General features: G+C 38.7%; 2 protein-coding genes across 2 annotated transcripts; one reads left to right on the top strand and one right to left on the bottom strand.

Annotated features, from left to right (window-relative positions):
* Positions 1-2310: 2310 nt before the first annotated feature.
* On the top strand, positions 2311-6497 carry LOC125216685. The gene is made up of 3 exons (XM_048118445.1): positions 2311-2929; positions 4560-4727; positions 4815-6497. The coding sequence occupies exons 1-3, from the start codon at positions 2375-2377 to the stop codon at positions 6336-6338; spliced, it is 2247 nt and encodes a 748-aa protein (XP_047974402.1). The 5' UTR covers positions 2311-2374; the 3' UTR covers positions 6339-6497.
* Positions 6498-6694: 197 nt separating this feature from the next.
* Positions 6695-7184, bottom strand: LOC125216686 (histone H4). Its single transcript, XM_048118446.1, has one exon. It carries the CDS (start codon positions 7133-7135, stop codon positions 6824-6826), a length of 312 nt encoding a protein of 103 aa, XP_047974403.1. The 5' UTR covers positions 7136-7184; the 3' UTR covers positions 6695-6823.
* Positions 7185-14503: the final 7319 nt, after the last annotated feature.

Here is a 14503-nt window from a genome sequence, read left to right as displayed (position 1 = left end):
AAAAATGAACCAAATAGTTGAGGAATATTCCTTCTTAGTTGAAAATATATACTGATTTTCACCCAATTAAAATGATGGAATATAGAATAATAGCTATGAAGAATTGGGGTTGGTGGAGAATGATGATACGACCATTCCTAAAAGAATTATAAGTAAAAGTAAAGAAATCTTAAATATTAGAAAAAACAAAACTATATTGCAAAACAAGAGCATCTTGTCCCATTTCATTGGAATATTGCTGTTTAGATTCAATATATCCTCAAACCAACTCTTGTCGATCTAGTAAATTAATTACCAATCTGATTCTGAAGCATATTAAATATTGAATATGTCGAAATCACACGAGTAAAAATGATGCAACTTTTTTCCAATAATGTGACCGTTTTTTAATTGTTATACATGTAAAATCATCTCTCAAAAATATCTTGTACTAGGCCTGTCAAATCGGGTATCCATGGATACCCGATCTGAAAATTTCGGGTACCCGATCCCGAATTTCCCTAAAATTAATACCCGATACCCGATCCGAATTTTATTTCGGGTATCCAGTACCGAAAAATCGAGTATCCAGTCCCAATTTTGATTTTAATTTTAATTTTAATTTTTTTAAGAATTTTATCTACAAACTTATAGAAATACAAACATACAAACTTGAAGTAGTATTTAAGAGAAAATAACTTTAAACTTTTAAAAATAAAATTAAAATAAATTTAAATAAAACTATCTATTTACGCAAAATTGAACGGAATTTATATAACGCCACTATTTTTAAACTTAGTAGCTACATATATTAACTGAGCAATGCGCCATTGCCACTTTGATATAATGAGCCTTACCACCATTAACTAAAATAAAATCACAGATTCACATCTTATAATAATAAAAATTATGAACAATTTAATTTTCAACACTTTGATCATAAAAATTTATAATGAATTTATCACTTTGTTAAGTAAACATAGTGTTGTTGAATAATGTTCAACACTTTGATCATAAAAAGACAATAAAGAAAGTATATTTAATTGCTTATATTTTTAAAAATCCAAATAAATACATAATTTATTAAATTTTTAAAAAAATCGGATAATTCGGGTATACCCGATCGGGTATCGGGCCCTAAACCCTAAACCCTTACCCGATACCCGATAATCCAAAAATCTCACTACCCGATCCCGATCCGATACCCGAAAAATCGGGTTTCGGATATCCAATTACCCGACTTTTTCGGGTTTGGATATCGGGTATCCAATACCCAATATCCATTTTGACAGGCCTATCTTGTACTATCAATAATATCCACATAATACACATAATTTCATAGGATAGTGATAAAATGCAAACTTATATATTATACAAACTCAAAACTTCTCAACACAAGTTCAACACAGTTTCAATACAATATCAACACAAGTGTAAAATTTCAAGATTTTAATGTCAACACACAAGATCAACACAAGCATCAATCATTGACTACAGTTGAAATTCTGTTGACATTTTCATATTGATGTTTTTTTGTGATCTGCTAATATTTTTTAATAATCCAAATCAGAGTTTTAAGTTTTGTACAATATTTAGAGTTTTCATTTTCACATGTGTATCATAATATAATTGGGTGGCAAAACTGTTAATTATTTTGGCTCGGTAGCAGCCAAATGGCACTCATGTACATACTTATATTCTTTTTGAAACTAAAATGAAGATGATTTTTTCATAAAAAAAAATATTCTGATTATTGAAATGGGGTTTAGGGCGATGATTTGAACTAATCAATTGTTATTACATCGTTGCGGGTTATTGAGGAGAGCATACCACGCGACTCTACCCCGTCACCCAATCAGCACCGCATGTGGGGTAAACCCGGATGGGTGGTGCGACTAGATATCAAAATATCTAATTATGACTGATTAGGTTAATTGCGAAAAATTCATGAATTTTGGTCAATAATTTTCCAGCAATTTACACTAAATAAAATTTCACCCAAATTAAACCACGTAGAAAAATCAAGAAAAACGTCAGTTTTTATAGTTAATTCTCAATGTTGCAAGACTCACTAACATTTGACCAAAATTCATAGTTTTCCGACAATTCACCTATGATTATTTGAATATTATTAATAGTTTAGGTGGCGAAAATGGTAGAAAGTATTTTTAATATTCTCCTTTAATTTATACATAAATATTTACACTATTACTGCCAGCAAACAATTTTGTCAGACTTGTCCAACCGCATCGCAGCAACCACGTTTATAAATAATAAGTCCATCCATGTTTTTCTTGGTAGAATCACTCCATCCTTTTCCCTTCCAAAAAACACTACGTTACTTCTTAACAAAACCCAAAAAGTAAAGAGGAAAAGAAAAAAGATCATAACCCAAATGGGAAGCACCACCTGCACAGTGTCGGAGCGCCGCCGTGCCGCGTGGCGCATGCGGCTGCGCTCCGCGTCACGCACCGCCGCAGCCTGCGCCGCGGTGGGCGTGACCACGCTCTACGGCCCGGAGTTCCTCCGGGCCCGCCACATAAAGTTCGCGGCATTCTCCTACCTGACGGCCGTGACGATCATCTCGGACGCCACGGCCGGGGAGGCGCTGCGCGGGTGCTGGCACGCGCTCTGCGCCACGGCGCAGGTCGTGCCGCTGGCCGTGCTGTGGCGCTGGCTGCTGGGACCTGCGGCCCAGATGCCGCCCCTGGCCGCGGGGGCGGTCGTGGCCGCGGCCGCCTTCGCGGTGGCGCTGCCGGAACGCACGCACCTGACCGCGAAGAAGATCGCGTTCGGGCAGATCGTGCTGGTCAGCTGCGCGGCCGTGCTCGGCGATGGGTCCACGGGGGGGTACATGCACCCGGTGTACCTCGGCGCGAGCACGGCGCTGGGAGCAGTGGCGGCGCTCTTCGCTTTGCTCCTGCCGTACCCGAGCCGAGCCTCTAGTAAGGTATGGTGGTTTTTGGTATGTTTGTGTGTTATGAATAAAAGATATCCAAGTCACAATTCGTCACTATAAAATATTGTAGGAGTATTTATTATTTTGATTGAATATAGTAGGAGTTGTTCTTACTTAAAATTGTTGTTGAATTTACTAACGGAAAGTGAACTAATTGAATAAAATGATCCATATTTTTTTCATTGGATATTGATAAAATACAAACTTATATATTGTACAAACTCAAAACTCTTCAACACAATTTCAATACAACATCAACACAGCATAAAATTTCAAGATTTTAATGTCAACCCAATATCAACACAATTTCAACACAACATCTCAATCATTGACTACCGTTGAAATTCTGTTGACATTTTCCTATTGATGCTTTTTTGTAATCTGTTGACATTTTTTAATGATTCATATCATAATTTTGAATTAGTACAATATTTAGAGTTTTCATTTGATCACATTCTTTTTTTCATTAATTCGTAGTTCTTCGATTTACCTTAATAATGGAATCTTAAATTTTGGATTTTACACTATGGTTAACAAGACGTGAAAACACAATATATGAGTATATCATTTATGTGGTATGTATGCAAGTAGGTACATACAATATATATACCTTTTCTCCTCTCATAAAAAATAGTACTCCCATAAATTAGTTTTTTAATATTCTCTTGTTCGAAGATAAATATTACATTTTCTTTATAATTTATCTCAAAAAAAATTCAAATTTCATTTTTTTTAAGTTCTCCTAATATATACTTAGAAAATATATTCTCTATATTTAATATATAAAAAGTTATTTTTTAAAGGAGTGAGTACAAATTATAGAAAATTACTCTCAATTTATTATTAACTTTTTATATATCCGTCTCATTATTTTTTTGCCACTTTCTCTTTCTCTCTTCTACTTTGTCCACTTTATCTATTTTTTTATCCAATTTTTTTTTATCTATTTCTGTCTTATATTTTTACCAATTTTTCAATAAAACTCGTGTTGTCCACTAATGAGACTAAAGTTGGTAGACGGGGGAAATATTATTTTTCTTCTAATCTTGACATCATTTTAAGATAAGATTAATATATTTAAGAATTGAAATATATAATAATTTAATATACAAAATCAAACCAAATTAAATAGTAATTCGTTTAATTTATTTGTCGTTCTTAAAAAGTCAGTTATTCTATTCGGCCATGTTGTCCACTTTGACGTGTTAGAGCATGATTCCAAAATACTACGTATGATTTTATTTAGAATCTAAATTTGCTTTCCTAAGGTCTTTATCTAATGATAAAATTTCAGTTACGCATGTGTCATTAGTAACTAAATTAATTTTCGAAATTATGAAGTACCTTATTTTAGTAATCAATGAATCTTACTATTATAATTCAATTTCTTCAACATATATATACATAAATAATTTATTTAATTTTTATATTTTCATTAATTAAAATAGAATAATTTTTTTACAATCCTAGTCAAATTGTACATATCCCAAGGTAGCTAAAGAAAAAAAATTTCTTGCTACTTACTAGTTACAAAACTTGTTTATTATTGAGTCAAAATAGCAAATTACATTTAACTCGTTAGACAATCTTAAGCGAACAATATTTTTTTCTTTGACTACAGGTGCAAGAGTTGTGCCGATTGTACGCCGAGAATGCTTCACAGAGAATGAACCTATACCTACGCGCTCTAACCGCAACGGACAAGCTAACCAAGATCGAACTCATCTCACAATCCAAGCCCTTGTCCGAAACCGGATCCAAGCTTTTCCAAAGTATCAAAATCTCCGAGGTAACTAACTAACTAACTAAATAACTACCTCTCCCAAAATTACTCCTTCATATTCAAGAATCATCAACTCAACCATTCTCTCTTTAGGATGGATTATGGTGGGAAAGGCCATGGAGGAAACCAACCAAGCTAGGAGAGAGACTCCAAAACATGGAGCTTGAGATGAGAGGAATAGAATACTCCTTGATTTCTTCAGCTACAGCCACTCCATTTCAAGGAGCAGAGCAGCAACAAATCTCCGAATTCACGCAAGCTATATCCACACGCATCGAGGAGAGAATCGAGCAGCTTCGTTGCTACTCTCCTTTCAATTCCAAAGTCGAAACAGAACTCGTGCCAAACTCATCATCCTTGCCCGATCCAAAGCTCCCATCCCCGAACCACGGATGGCTCTCGTTCCACCTCTCGTGCATACACATGTTCCTCAACGAGGCTGCGTGCTGCAATGCTGAGCCTCCAACGAAGACAGAAACAGGATTCAAGCGATGTATTCCCAGCCACGAGAGGCTGATGTTCGCGACAAAATGCTCGCTCAGCCTCAGCCTTGCAGTGCTGCTGGGGCTGCTATTCGACAAGGAGAACGGATGCTGGGCGGGCCTCACGATCGCCATCAGCTTCGTTGAAGGAAGGCAGGCGATATTCACGGTGGCTAACTCAAGACTGCAGGGGACGGCTCTGGGATCGGTGTATGGAGTGATATGCTGTTTTCTCTTCCATTACGAAGTGCTGAGGCTTCTGGCGCTTGTTCCGTGGATCATCGTCACAACCTCTCTGCGACACAGCAGGATGTTCGGGCAAACAGGCGGAGTGTCAGCAGCCATAGGAGCGTTGGTGATACTCGGGAGGAAGAACTACGGTGTTCCCACTGAATTTGCTATCGCTCGCCTCACAGAGGTTTTTATAGGCATAACGGCCTTCATTGTCGTGGACCTCTTCCTGCAGCCGACCACAGCAGCCACGCTAGCCAGGAACCACGCGTATTTAACAGCTTCCGCCCTGCAAGACTGCGTAAAAGGAACAAGAATGCAGAAAAACCAAACAAGTGATGAGTTTCTTGATATGAAAGAGAGGGAAAAGCATCTGAATCAACTAGTCTCTCAGCTGAAAGGGTTAGTAGCAGATGCAGAGACGGAGCCCAGTTTCTGGTTCCTCCCCTTCCGGGCTTCTTGCTACAAGAAGCTCGTTCGAACCTTCACCAACGCCGTGGATATGCTGTGCTTCATTACCCACAATCTTGAGCTGCTTTCCAAGCTAGCTGAGACTGAATCAGGAAGCAAATTTCAGGAGCAGATAAATAACGAGGTGCAACTATTCGAGGAGACTTTAAGCTCTGCGTATACACATCTCGAGCAAGGGATCGTCACTAAGCCGGAAGCAGTCTTAGAAGACATGGAGGCCGGGAAGCTATGCAGTCGAGAAAAACCAGGTGTTCCGTTGACAGAACATACAGAGGCCTCCCTTGCTCGAGAGGACGAAGGAGAAGACGATAAAAATCAAAGGGAAATGGTGATTCGGTATCTGAATGCAACAAGATTTTGCATCTCTTCATTGATGAAAGAGATGGAGGATATCACGTTTTGCTTGAGAGATATAGGATCATTGGTAGATTAACTCAACATATTTATCTAGATAAAATTCAATAATTTAGTATATATGTGTGCAACACTTGGTGCAGTTATGATGCCAAGATTCAAATATTTTATATGAAACAAACATTCATACATTTTCCATTTGCATATAAATATCAAACAATTTCACATCTCCACAGCTTAAAATGATACTGATGCAAATCATTAGCACATTCAAATCCTTTATCAAAACAACAAAATTGAACGTCTCAACATTCTACACAGCTCCAGATCTGAGCCGAATAAATCGAATTGAATCAACGAAAATCAAACATTGACTGGAAATGTGATTCGATAACAAAAAAATGCATAGAATTATAGCAATGAGGAGGCACAAGGTCATTGAAAACGTTGAAATTTCATTAGCTTTTGCGGAATCAAAGCGGCACAAACATAAACCCCTAATTCGGAAAACACAAACCCTAACCTTCCGATTGGATTCATCTATACATCAATTAAGCCTAAAACCTAACCGCCGAATCCGTAGAGAGTGCGTCCCTGCCTCTTGAGAGCGTAGACGACATCCATCGCCGTGACAGTTTTCCGGCGAGCGTGCTCGGTGTAGGTGACGGCGTCGCGGATGACGTTCTCGAGGAAGATCTTGAGCACGCCGCGAGTCTCCTCGTAGATGAGGCCGCTGATGCGCTTGACGCCGCCCCTGCGAGCCAGGCGGCGGATCGCCGGCTTCGTGATCCCCTGGATGTTGTCGCGGAGCACCTTGCGGTGCCGTTTCGCGCCTCCCTTGCCCAATCCCTTGCCTCCTTTGCCGCGGCCCGACATTTTTTTCGATTTGTGTTTGAGAAAAAGAGGGAATGAATTAGTTTTGAAATTTTGATGGAATATTGATTTTATAGGGAGATGGAGTGTGGGGGTAAGGGATTGGGACCGTGGATCTTGAGGTTTTAATCGTCGATCTGTGTGATGATTAGTTATCTATTGTTGACCGTGGATAAGACTAGATCTGACGTTCCCACTAGATGACTCGGATTCGGTTTTTTAAACTATAATTTTTAACTGATTTTGTCACTATTGCCATGGTTAAACAATAAATTATTACTACTCCATAATTTCTAAATTGGTTTTTTTTTAATTTAAGTTTTGTCAAATTCAATTGCGACTTTATTGGGTACTTGAATCCACAACAATTGTTCCATTTATTATTTCTACATGCTGGTGATTTTCGCCTGTTTCGTCTACCAAGTTAATTAGTTTGAGATTGTATGAATTGATTTTCTTTTTTTTTTCAAAAATTCATAAATAATTTAAAATAATACCAAAAAATAAAATTAAAATATTTTGGATTCCAAAAAAATAGAGTCATTTACGGACCTTTTTTTTTGGATTTTTATGATTTATTTTAATCCCAAAATCATCTATAAATACACACATTCATCATCCACTTACTTTTTCATACTAAATCATCTACATCTTCCTCTCACCCAAGCTCTCTCTAAAAAATTCAAAAATGGATTTCGCCAATCTCATTGCGGAAGCGGAGCGCGAAGAACAAGAATATTATGAACAATATCGTGCCGCCTATGAAGCCTATGTCGCCGCCAATACCCCCGCCCCTCCTCCTCGACTAACTAGAGCAAAACGTCGCTACATCCCTCGTGATCGAGAGGGAGCCCATGAAAGGCTCGTTGCCGACTATTTTTCCGACCAGCCGCGGTATCCAGAAGATTACTTTCGGCACCGTTTTCGCATGTCAAAACGGTTGTTTATGCGTATTGTCAACACATTGTCCACCCGCGTTGAATACTTTCAAGAAGGTGCAGATGCAACCGGTCGGCAAAGTCTCACGGCGTTGCAAAAGTGTACTAGTGCCATCCGACAACCAACTGGAATCCTATGCCTCAAGAATTTTTGTGACGGCGTTCGTTCTTCTTTCGGCGAGGAATTCCTTTGGGCACCCACCACCGACGATTGTCAACGGTTGCTTCGTCTTCACGAAACAGTCCACGGTTTTCCCGGTATGCTAGGCAGCATTGACTGCATGCATTGGAAGTGGAAGAATTGCCCGACTGCTTGGAGGGGGAAACACTTAAGCGACCACAAAGGTGGCGGCCCAACGCTTATCCTTGAAGCGGTCGCCGACCACCGCCTATGGATTTGGCATGCATATTTCGGTGTTGCCGGATCCAACAACGACTTGAACGTGTTATATTCTTCAGCACTCTTCGATGATGTTTTGAATGGTGTAGCACCGACGATCGACTTCACCGTCAACGGAAATGCATACCACATGGGTTACTATCTCGCCGATGGTATCTACCCAAGGTGGTCGACTTTTGTGAAGTCGTTCAGCAATCCACAAGAGCAAAGACGGATTCTTTTAGCGCAGCGTCAAGAGTCTGCTCGGAAAGACGTCGAAAGAGCTTGTGGTGTCCTTCAAGGCCGATTCAACATTGTGAAGTCCCCTTCTCGGCTTTGGTATGTTAAGAATATCGCTGACATCATGTACACGTATATTATCTTGCACAACATGATTATAGCTGACGAAAGACCGATGGCGACAAACTTTTACGATGAGGATGAAGCCGGAAGCTCAACCGCGAGGTCTCCCCCACGTCGAGGTGTGCATACGACGGTGAACGAGAGGATCGAAAGAAGACACACAATGCGCGATACAAGAGCCCACACTGAGCTACAAAAAGATCTAATCAATCACATTTGGGCGAAATTCGGCAACGAGTAGTGCGTCTTTTTAATTTTATTGATTTTTATTGTGTAATTTTTAATTTTTAGGATTTTAATTATGTAATTTTTAATTATTTTGTAATTTGTAATAGTATTTCGGGTATTTTTAATGCATTTTAATATTGTGGAAATATTTTTATTTAAATTGAATAATATAATGGTGGGACCCTTGAGCTTGTCCTTACCTAAGAGCACGGATGTGGGTGTTGTGCTCTTAGCTAAGGACAAAGAGTAAAAGTGGGTTTGGGCCCACCTCCGTGCTCTTAGCTAAGAGCACGGATGGGGATGCTCTAATGGCTCAACAGTAATATCAAGTTGTTTGGTGGATGGGTTAAATATTCACGCATGCTCATTACTCAAGTAAGAGCATCTCCAATGGTACTTCGGCCAGAAATCGGCCGGCAGTTTCTCCCCCTGCCACGTCAGCATCACTAACAATCCACTGCCACATCAGATTTAGGCCAGCCATAGGCCGAGCCCAATAAAAATAATTCAAAAAATACTACATTTACGGAATTAAAATTACGATTAAATTACGGAATTAAATTTACGAGACATATACGGGAAAATTCATTAATTGCATTTAAAAAAGGTACATAGATAAAAAAAAAATTACATTTAAAAAGGTACATAATAAAGAAAAAAAAACTATCGCCGTGCAATCCTCCGTGCCCACAACCCTTCAATTATATCCTTTTGGAGTTGAATATGAGCATCCACTTGGCGCATGTTGGCAAATTCCTTGAGGCGGCCGGCTTCATCGAGAGGTACCCACGTCGTACACTAGGGGTGGCCGTTCCGTGGCTTGGACCGGCTTCATCATCATTGGCCCAACTAGTCGGTTGTACGCCTTCGTCTTCGACGATCATGTTGTGCGAGGATAATGCGGGCGTACATTATCTCAGGAAACACATCCGACATCCCACAAACGCGTTGGACTCTTAATTGCCGCCCATCGAGACCGGAGCACACCAAATGCGCGCTCCACGTCCTTGCGCGCCGACTCCTGTCGTTCCGCAAAGTAGGCCTTCTTTTCATCACTTGTTTGCCTGATCATCTTCACAAAGACCGGCCCACCGGGTATATCCCATCCGCCAAGTAGTATCCCATATCATGCCGGTTGCCGTTGGCCACAAATGAGATGGCTGGACCGAGCGCCCCGGCACTTCTCGTTGAAGAGGGGAGACAAGTTCAGGACGTTGAGGTCGTTGTTCGACTCGGCTACCCCAAAATACGCATGCCGGATCCACGGCCGTGTAATCAGCTACGACCTCGAGGATTATCGTGGGATTCTTTGAATAGCCGGTCGTGTAGGCCCCTTCCCCGACGGTCGGACGGTTCTTCCAGCTCCCAATGCATACAATCTATCTTTATCTAACATCCAGGGAACCCATGCTTCTCCCCGTGCATCGCATCAAATTTGACAATCTTCGGGAGTAGGGCTTGAAGGTGCTGCTCACCAGCACGCTTATCACGCCCCCACATAAATCCTTCAGACATTCCAGGGCCGTCGACTTACCGATGTGGAGGTACTCATCCCACATGTCTGCCGCGCCTCCGTAGGCCAACTGCCTGATTGCCGCCGTGCACTTTTGAATAGGGGTGTGGCCGGGTCTGCCAGCCGCATCGTGCACACAAAGCGGAAACACGGATATCGACGCTCTAATGCGCCAACGTGCGCATAAACAACTCCATGCGCATTCTACGCCGCCGGAACAAGTTGGCGGGAAACCGCGGGTTCTCACGAAAAGTAGTCGTCGTACGGCCGGCTGATGTGCGGCGGTGTGATCCCGATCAATCAACTGCTCGGCGGTGGATAACCCGTGGAGGGCGAGGTATCGCCTATTTGTTCCACCATACGCATGTACCGCTCCATCTCGCGGTTCATGTAGGCATTCATAGCCTCGTTCATCCTCCGTTCGTACTCCTCGGCATCCCCACCACTACCACCCGCGTTACTCATCGCTCGATGATGCTCTTGTACGGAAAGTTAGAGAGAGAGAAAACTCTTTAAAACAAGTGGTGCAAATGAAAATGAAATGAAAATCGCGTTTATATAGGTTTTAAAAAAAAAAAACAAAAAACAAAAATCGGCCAGCGCCGAGCGATCGGCCAGCCCACGCCGGTTCGCTCGCCGATTTCGCGCTGGCCGCCTCCAATGGTTCGGCTAGCCGATCGGCCAGCGCGAAAAATCGGCTAGTCGGTCGCTAGCCGACCATTGGAGATGCTCTAAGACTCGCACTTCATTCCATCTTCGGGCATTGTTCTCTGCAGGCTTATTGATCTACACCTCCATGTGCGATTCATTGTATCTCATTTCTATAATAGAGGTAGGTGGCAATAAAGTGGAGTGGGTGGTAGGAGGTGGACAGAAGGACAGAGGAAAGGGAGTTGTGGTAGTGGTAGGGGGTTTCTATTTGTTCGCTTTTCCTCGTGTGCACTCCATTGTTGTCATTTTCGTAATGACAAATTATTACTCTCGATGGTCATCACTTTCTTACGTGTCGACATTGCTGCCACGACCCATGTCGAAGGCGGACTATGCATCGCCGACAACAATGGTCCTCTACTAGATGTCCCCAACAATAGTATTCACCCATGTTATGCCTATGCACTCCATGGCCTTTTATTGGACGTCATCAGGTTGGATTGTTGATGATTGATGTTGATTTTTGACTCTTCTTTGACGTAGTCTGACTGGTGTTGATGATTGTTGTCGTTTGTTGACCCTTTAATTATTCATCATTTTTGGAATGATAAAACGATCCATTATTGTTCACCGTCTAACCCAGATTATTAATAATTGTTGTTGGTTTTTGGACAGTAATTTTTTTTTTCTTATGATTATCTGCCATTGTTGCATTGATAAAGTGGATCACTATAGGACGTTGCCCATTCAGATTGCTCATGATGGTCTTATACTCTTCCATTGATATTTGTGTTGATTTCGATTTTTTATATGCAAAGTTTAAGAAAAAACAAATACAGTACTTCATTACTTTTATATATTAAACAATATACACATGAATACATCACATTCTATTTTCTCTATTAATATAAGTAATTAAACACAAAAGAATCTATTATACTATTATCTTAGCTGTTTATCTCAATTTTTTAATCTTAGGATTCTCAAAAATGTACAAATGAGCCCAACTTGTGAATACTCCAGTTGGAGACATATGCTTTCTTGTTGGGCCTTCGTATGTAGCTGAAGATATATGGGCCAATCTATTTCGACTTTACCCATTTATATCCAAATTCAAATTGAGAGTTTTATTTCTGGGTTGTTTATTAAACAATTTCATCATCTATTTTAATAACAAAAAAATCATGATATGTTCACTCAATAAGAAAATATGAGGAGGCTGATGTATCTTTTCAACATTAAATGTCATTAAAGAATTTTGTCATTTTTTTTTCTATCTAAGGAATTTGCCTCTTAAATGTGATTATTTAATTGAATATATGCCTAATTTGAATTTATTATAAAACCGACAAAAAATGAGTTTCTTTAGTGTGACATATATCTCTAGCACTACCAATAGTAAATTTTCTAGTTTATACTATTAAGTTATTTTTATTTTACTTTTGTAATATTTTGTTCATTTGTTAAACATATTGTTATAGTATACCACTAGAGTTAGAATTATTATTTGTCTCTCTAGAGCAAAACTTGTAAAATAGTCATATGATATTTGTTCAAACTAAAAATTCTCATTTAATTTTGTAAAAAGTGTAAAACGACTTGATTGTTCTACCCAATGAAATGGCTTCTTTAGCAATTCAACGACATAAAAAAAAAGGCTAGACCAAGTGGATGGAATAGTGAAATTAATTATTAGTAGTATTAATAATTAATATACTAATAATAAGCAATCAGCGGATGAATTGGCACTTTTTCCGGTGCTTTAATCGTGGTGAATATATTAAATAATTAGTAAGCAAATTATTTAATATTTTAATTATCTCTCCCACCCACACACATATATGGATATAATATATTTATATAAATGGGTTTAAATTGCTTTCCAAGCGTGGATGTTTTTGTTGGAGAATCCACAAACAAAATGGCTCCATGGATTAATGCCCCACCCCCCAACTTTAGTATTTTTCTTCTCTTGCCAAACAACTAATTTTCCCATTTACTTCCAATGAATCCAATCCACTACTCAAACACACCCAACCCCACTCCACGCGTGCATGTTTATATACATTTATTATTTATATTATATGTAAAAGATATTTCATGAGTATATAGTGGTGTTAGTGGAATTTATATTTGCATAACCATTGTTTCAATATGAAGTTAATTTTTTTTATATAGACCAAGAGAACATATATGTATATGTATGAGTCCTACCCTTTGATTGGATTTTTGATCGATTATGCGTTTGTTATTTTTCCTAAGTTTATGTTGTATATTTTGTTTTGTTTCGTTTCATACTTAGTGTATTTGGCACTATCAGGGGTGCTCCTCGATCTGCGTAGAACTTTGTAGGGATTTATTTTGATGTAGCATATCCTTGTTGATTGTCTTGTTGAACTCTTGCTTACTCTCTTTGATAGTTTGAGTTGTTTATTTACATATAATTAAAGAAGGAGATTTATTGATATTAGTTGAATATATTGAACATTATAACGGAATATAGTTGAATAGGTAGAAACACTATGGTAATTGAATCCCTGAACAACTTTGTGTGAAATTTGTTTTTGTCTTCCAAACATAACTCATACCATTTGGATTATTTTGTAGAGAAAATATAACATATGTTGGAAAAAATCAAACATATACATAATCCTCACATATATGTTTTTTTTAAAAAATTGCAAATTGAAAAGGGATATTTTCAATAGTGTTGTTATTATGATAACTTTTTTTGGTTGTACATGCCAACTAATTTAGATTTTTACATTATGTTTTGGGTTCATCACCTAAGTCTTGATTGAATAACAACTGCATATAGCAAAAAGTAATAGTACTAGAATAATTAGTTCGTGCAGTAATTAACAAAATTTGAGATGATTAGAATGATAATTTGATATAATTGTGCTCATTTTGATTTGAAATATGACCAATTGTGCTAATTTTGATTTGAAATATGACTTTTTTTCTTAAAAAGGGAAAAAAGAAATAAATTCAAGTCAATAATAATGGCTTGAGAGGGGCCATGTTCCTGTGTTCTTGGTGGCTAAGCTAAGCATATGTTGTGACTCTTTACCATATTCCAACTAACTTTTTTTTATCATTTTATTTTAAAAAAATATGATCAAATCTATATATTGAATTAATTAATTGAACAAGGAATATATGGTGGTTTAGACTGATGTATTGACGTTAATCTCAACACAAAACCAATAAGAAAAAAAGTATTATATGCAAAAAATGAACAACAAAGAACACGAGCTCATCGTCTAGTCTAAGTGTCTAACATTAATAGAAGTGAG

This window comes from Salvia hispanica, chromosome 3 (genome assembly GCF_023119035.1).
Source record: "Salvia hispanica cultivar TCC Black 2014 chromosome 3, UniMelb_Shisp_WGS_1.0, whole genome shotgun sequence".
Lineage (NCBI taxonomy): Eukaryota > Viridiplantae > Streptophyta > Magnoliopsida > Lamiales > Lamiaceae > Salvia > Salvia hispanica.
This window is presented reverse-complemented; position numbering and strand designations above follow the sequence as displayed.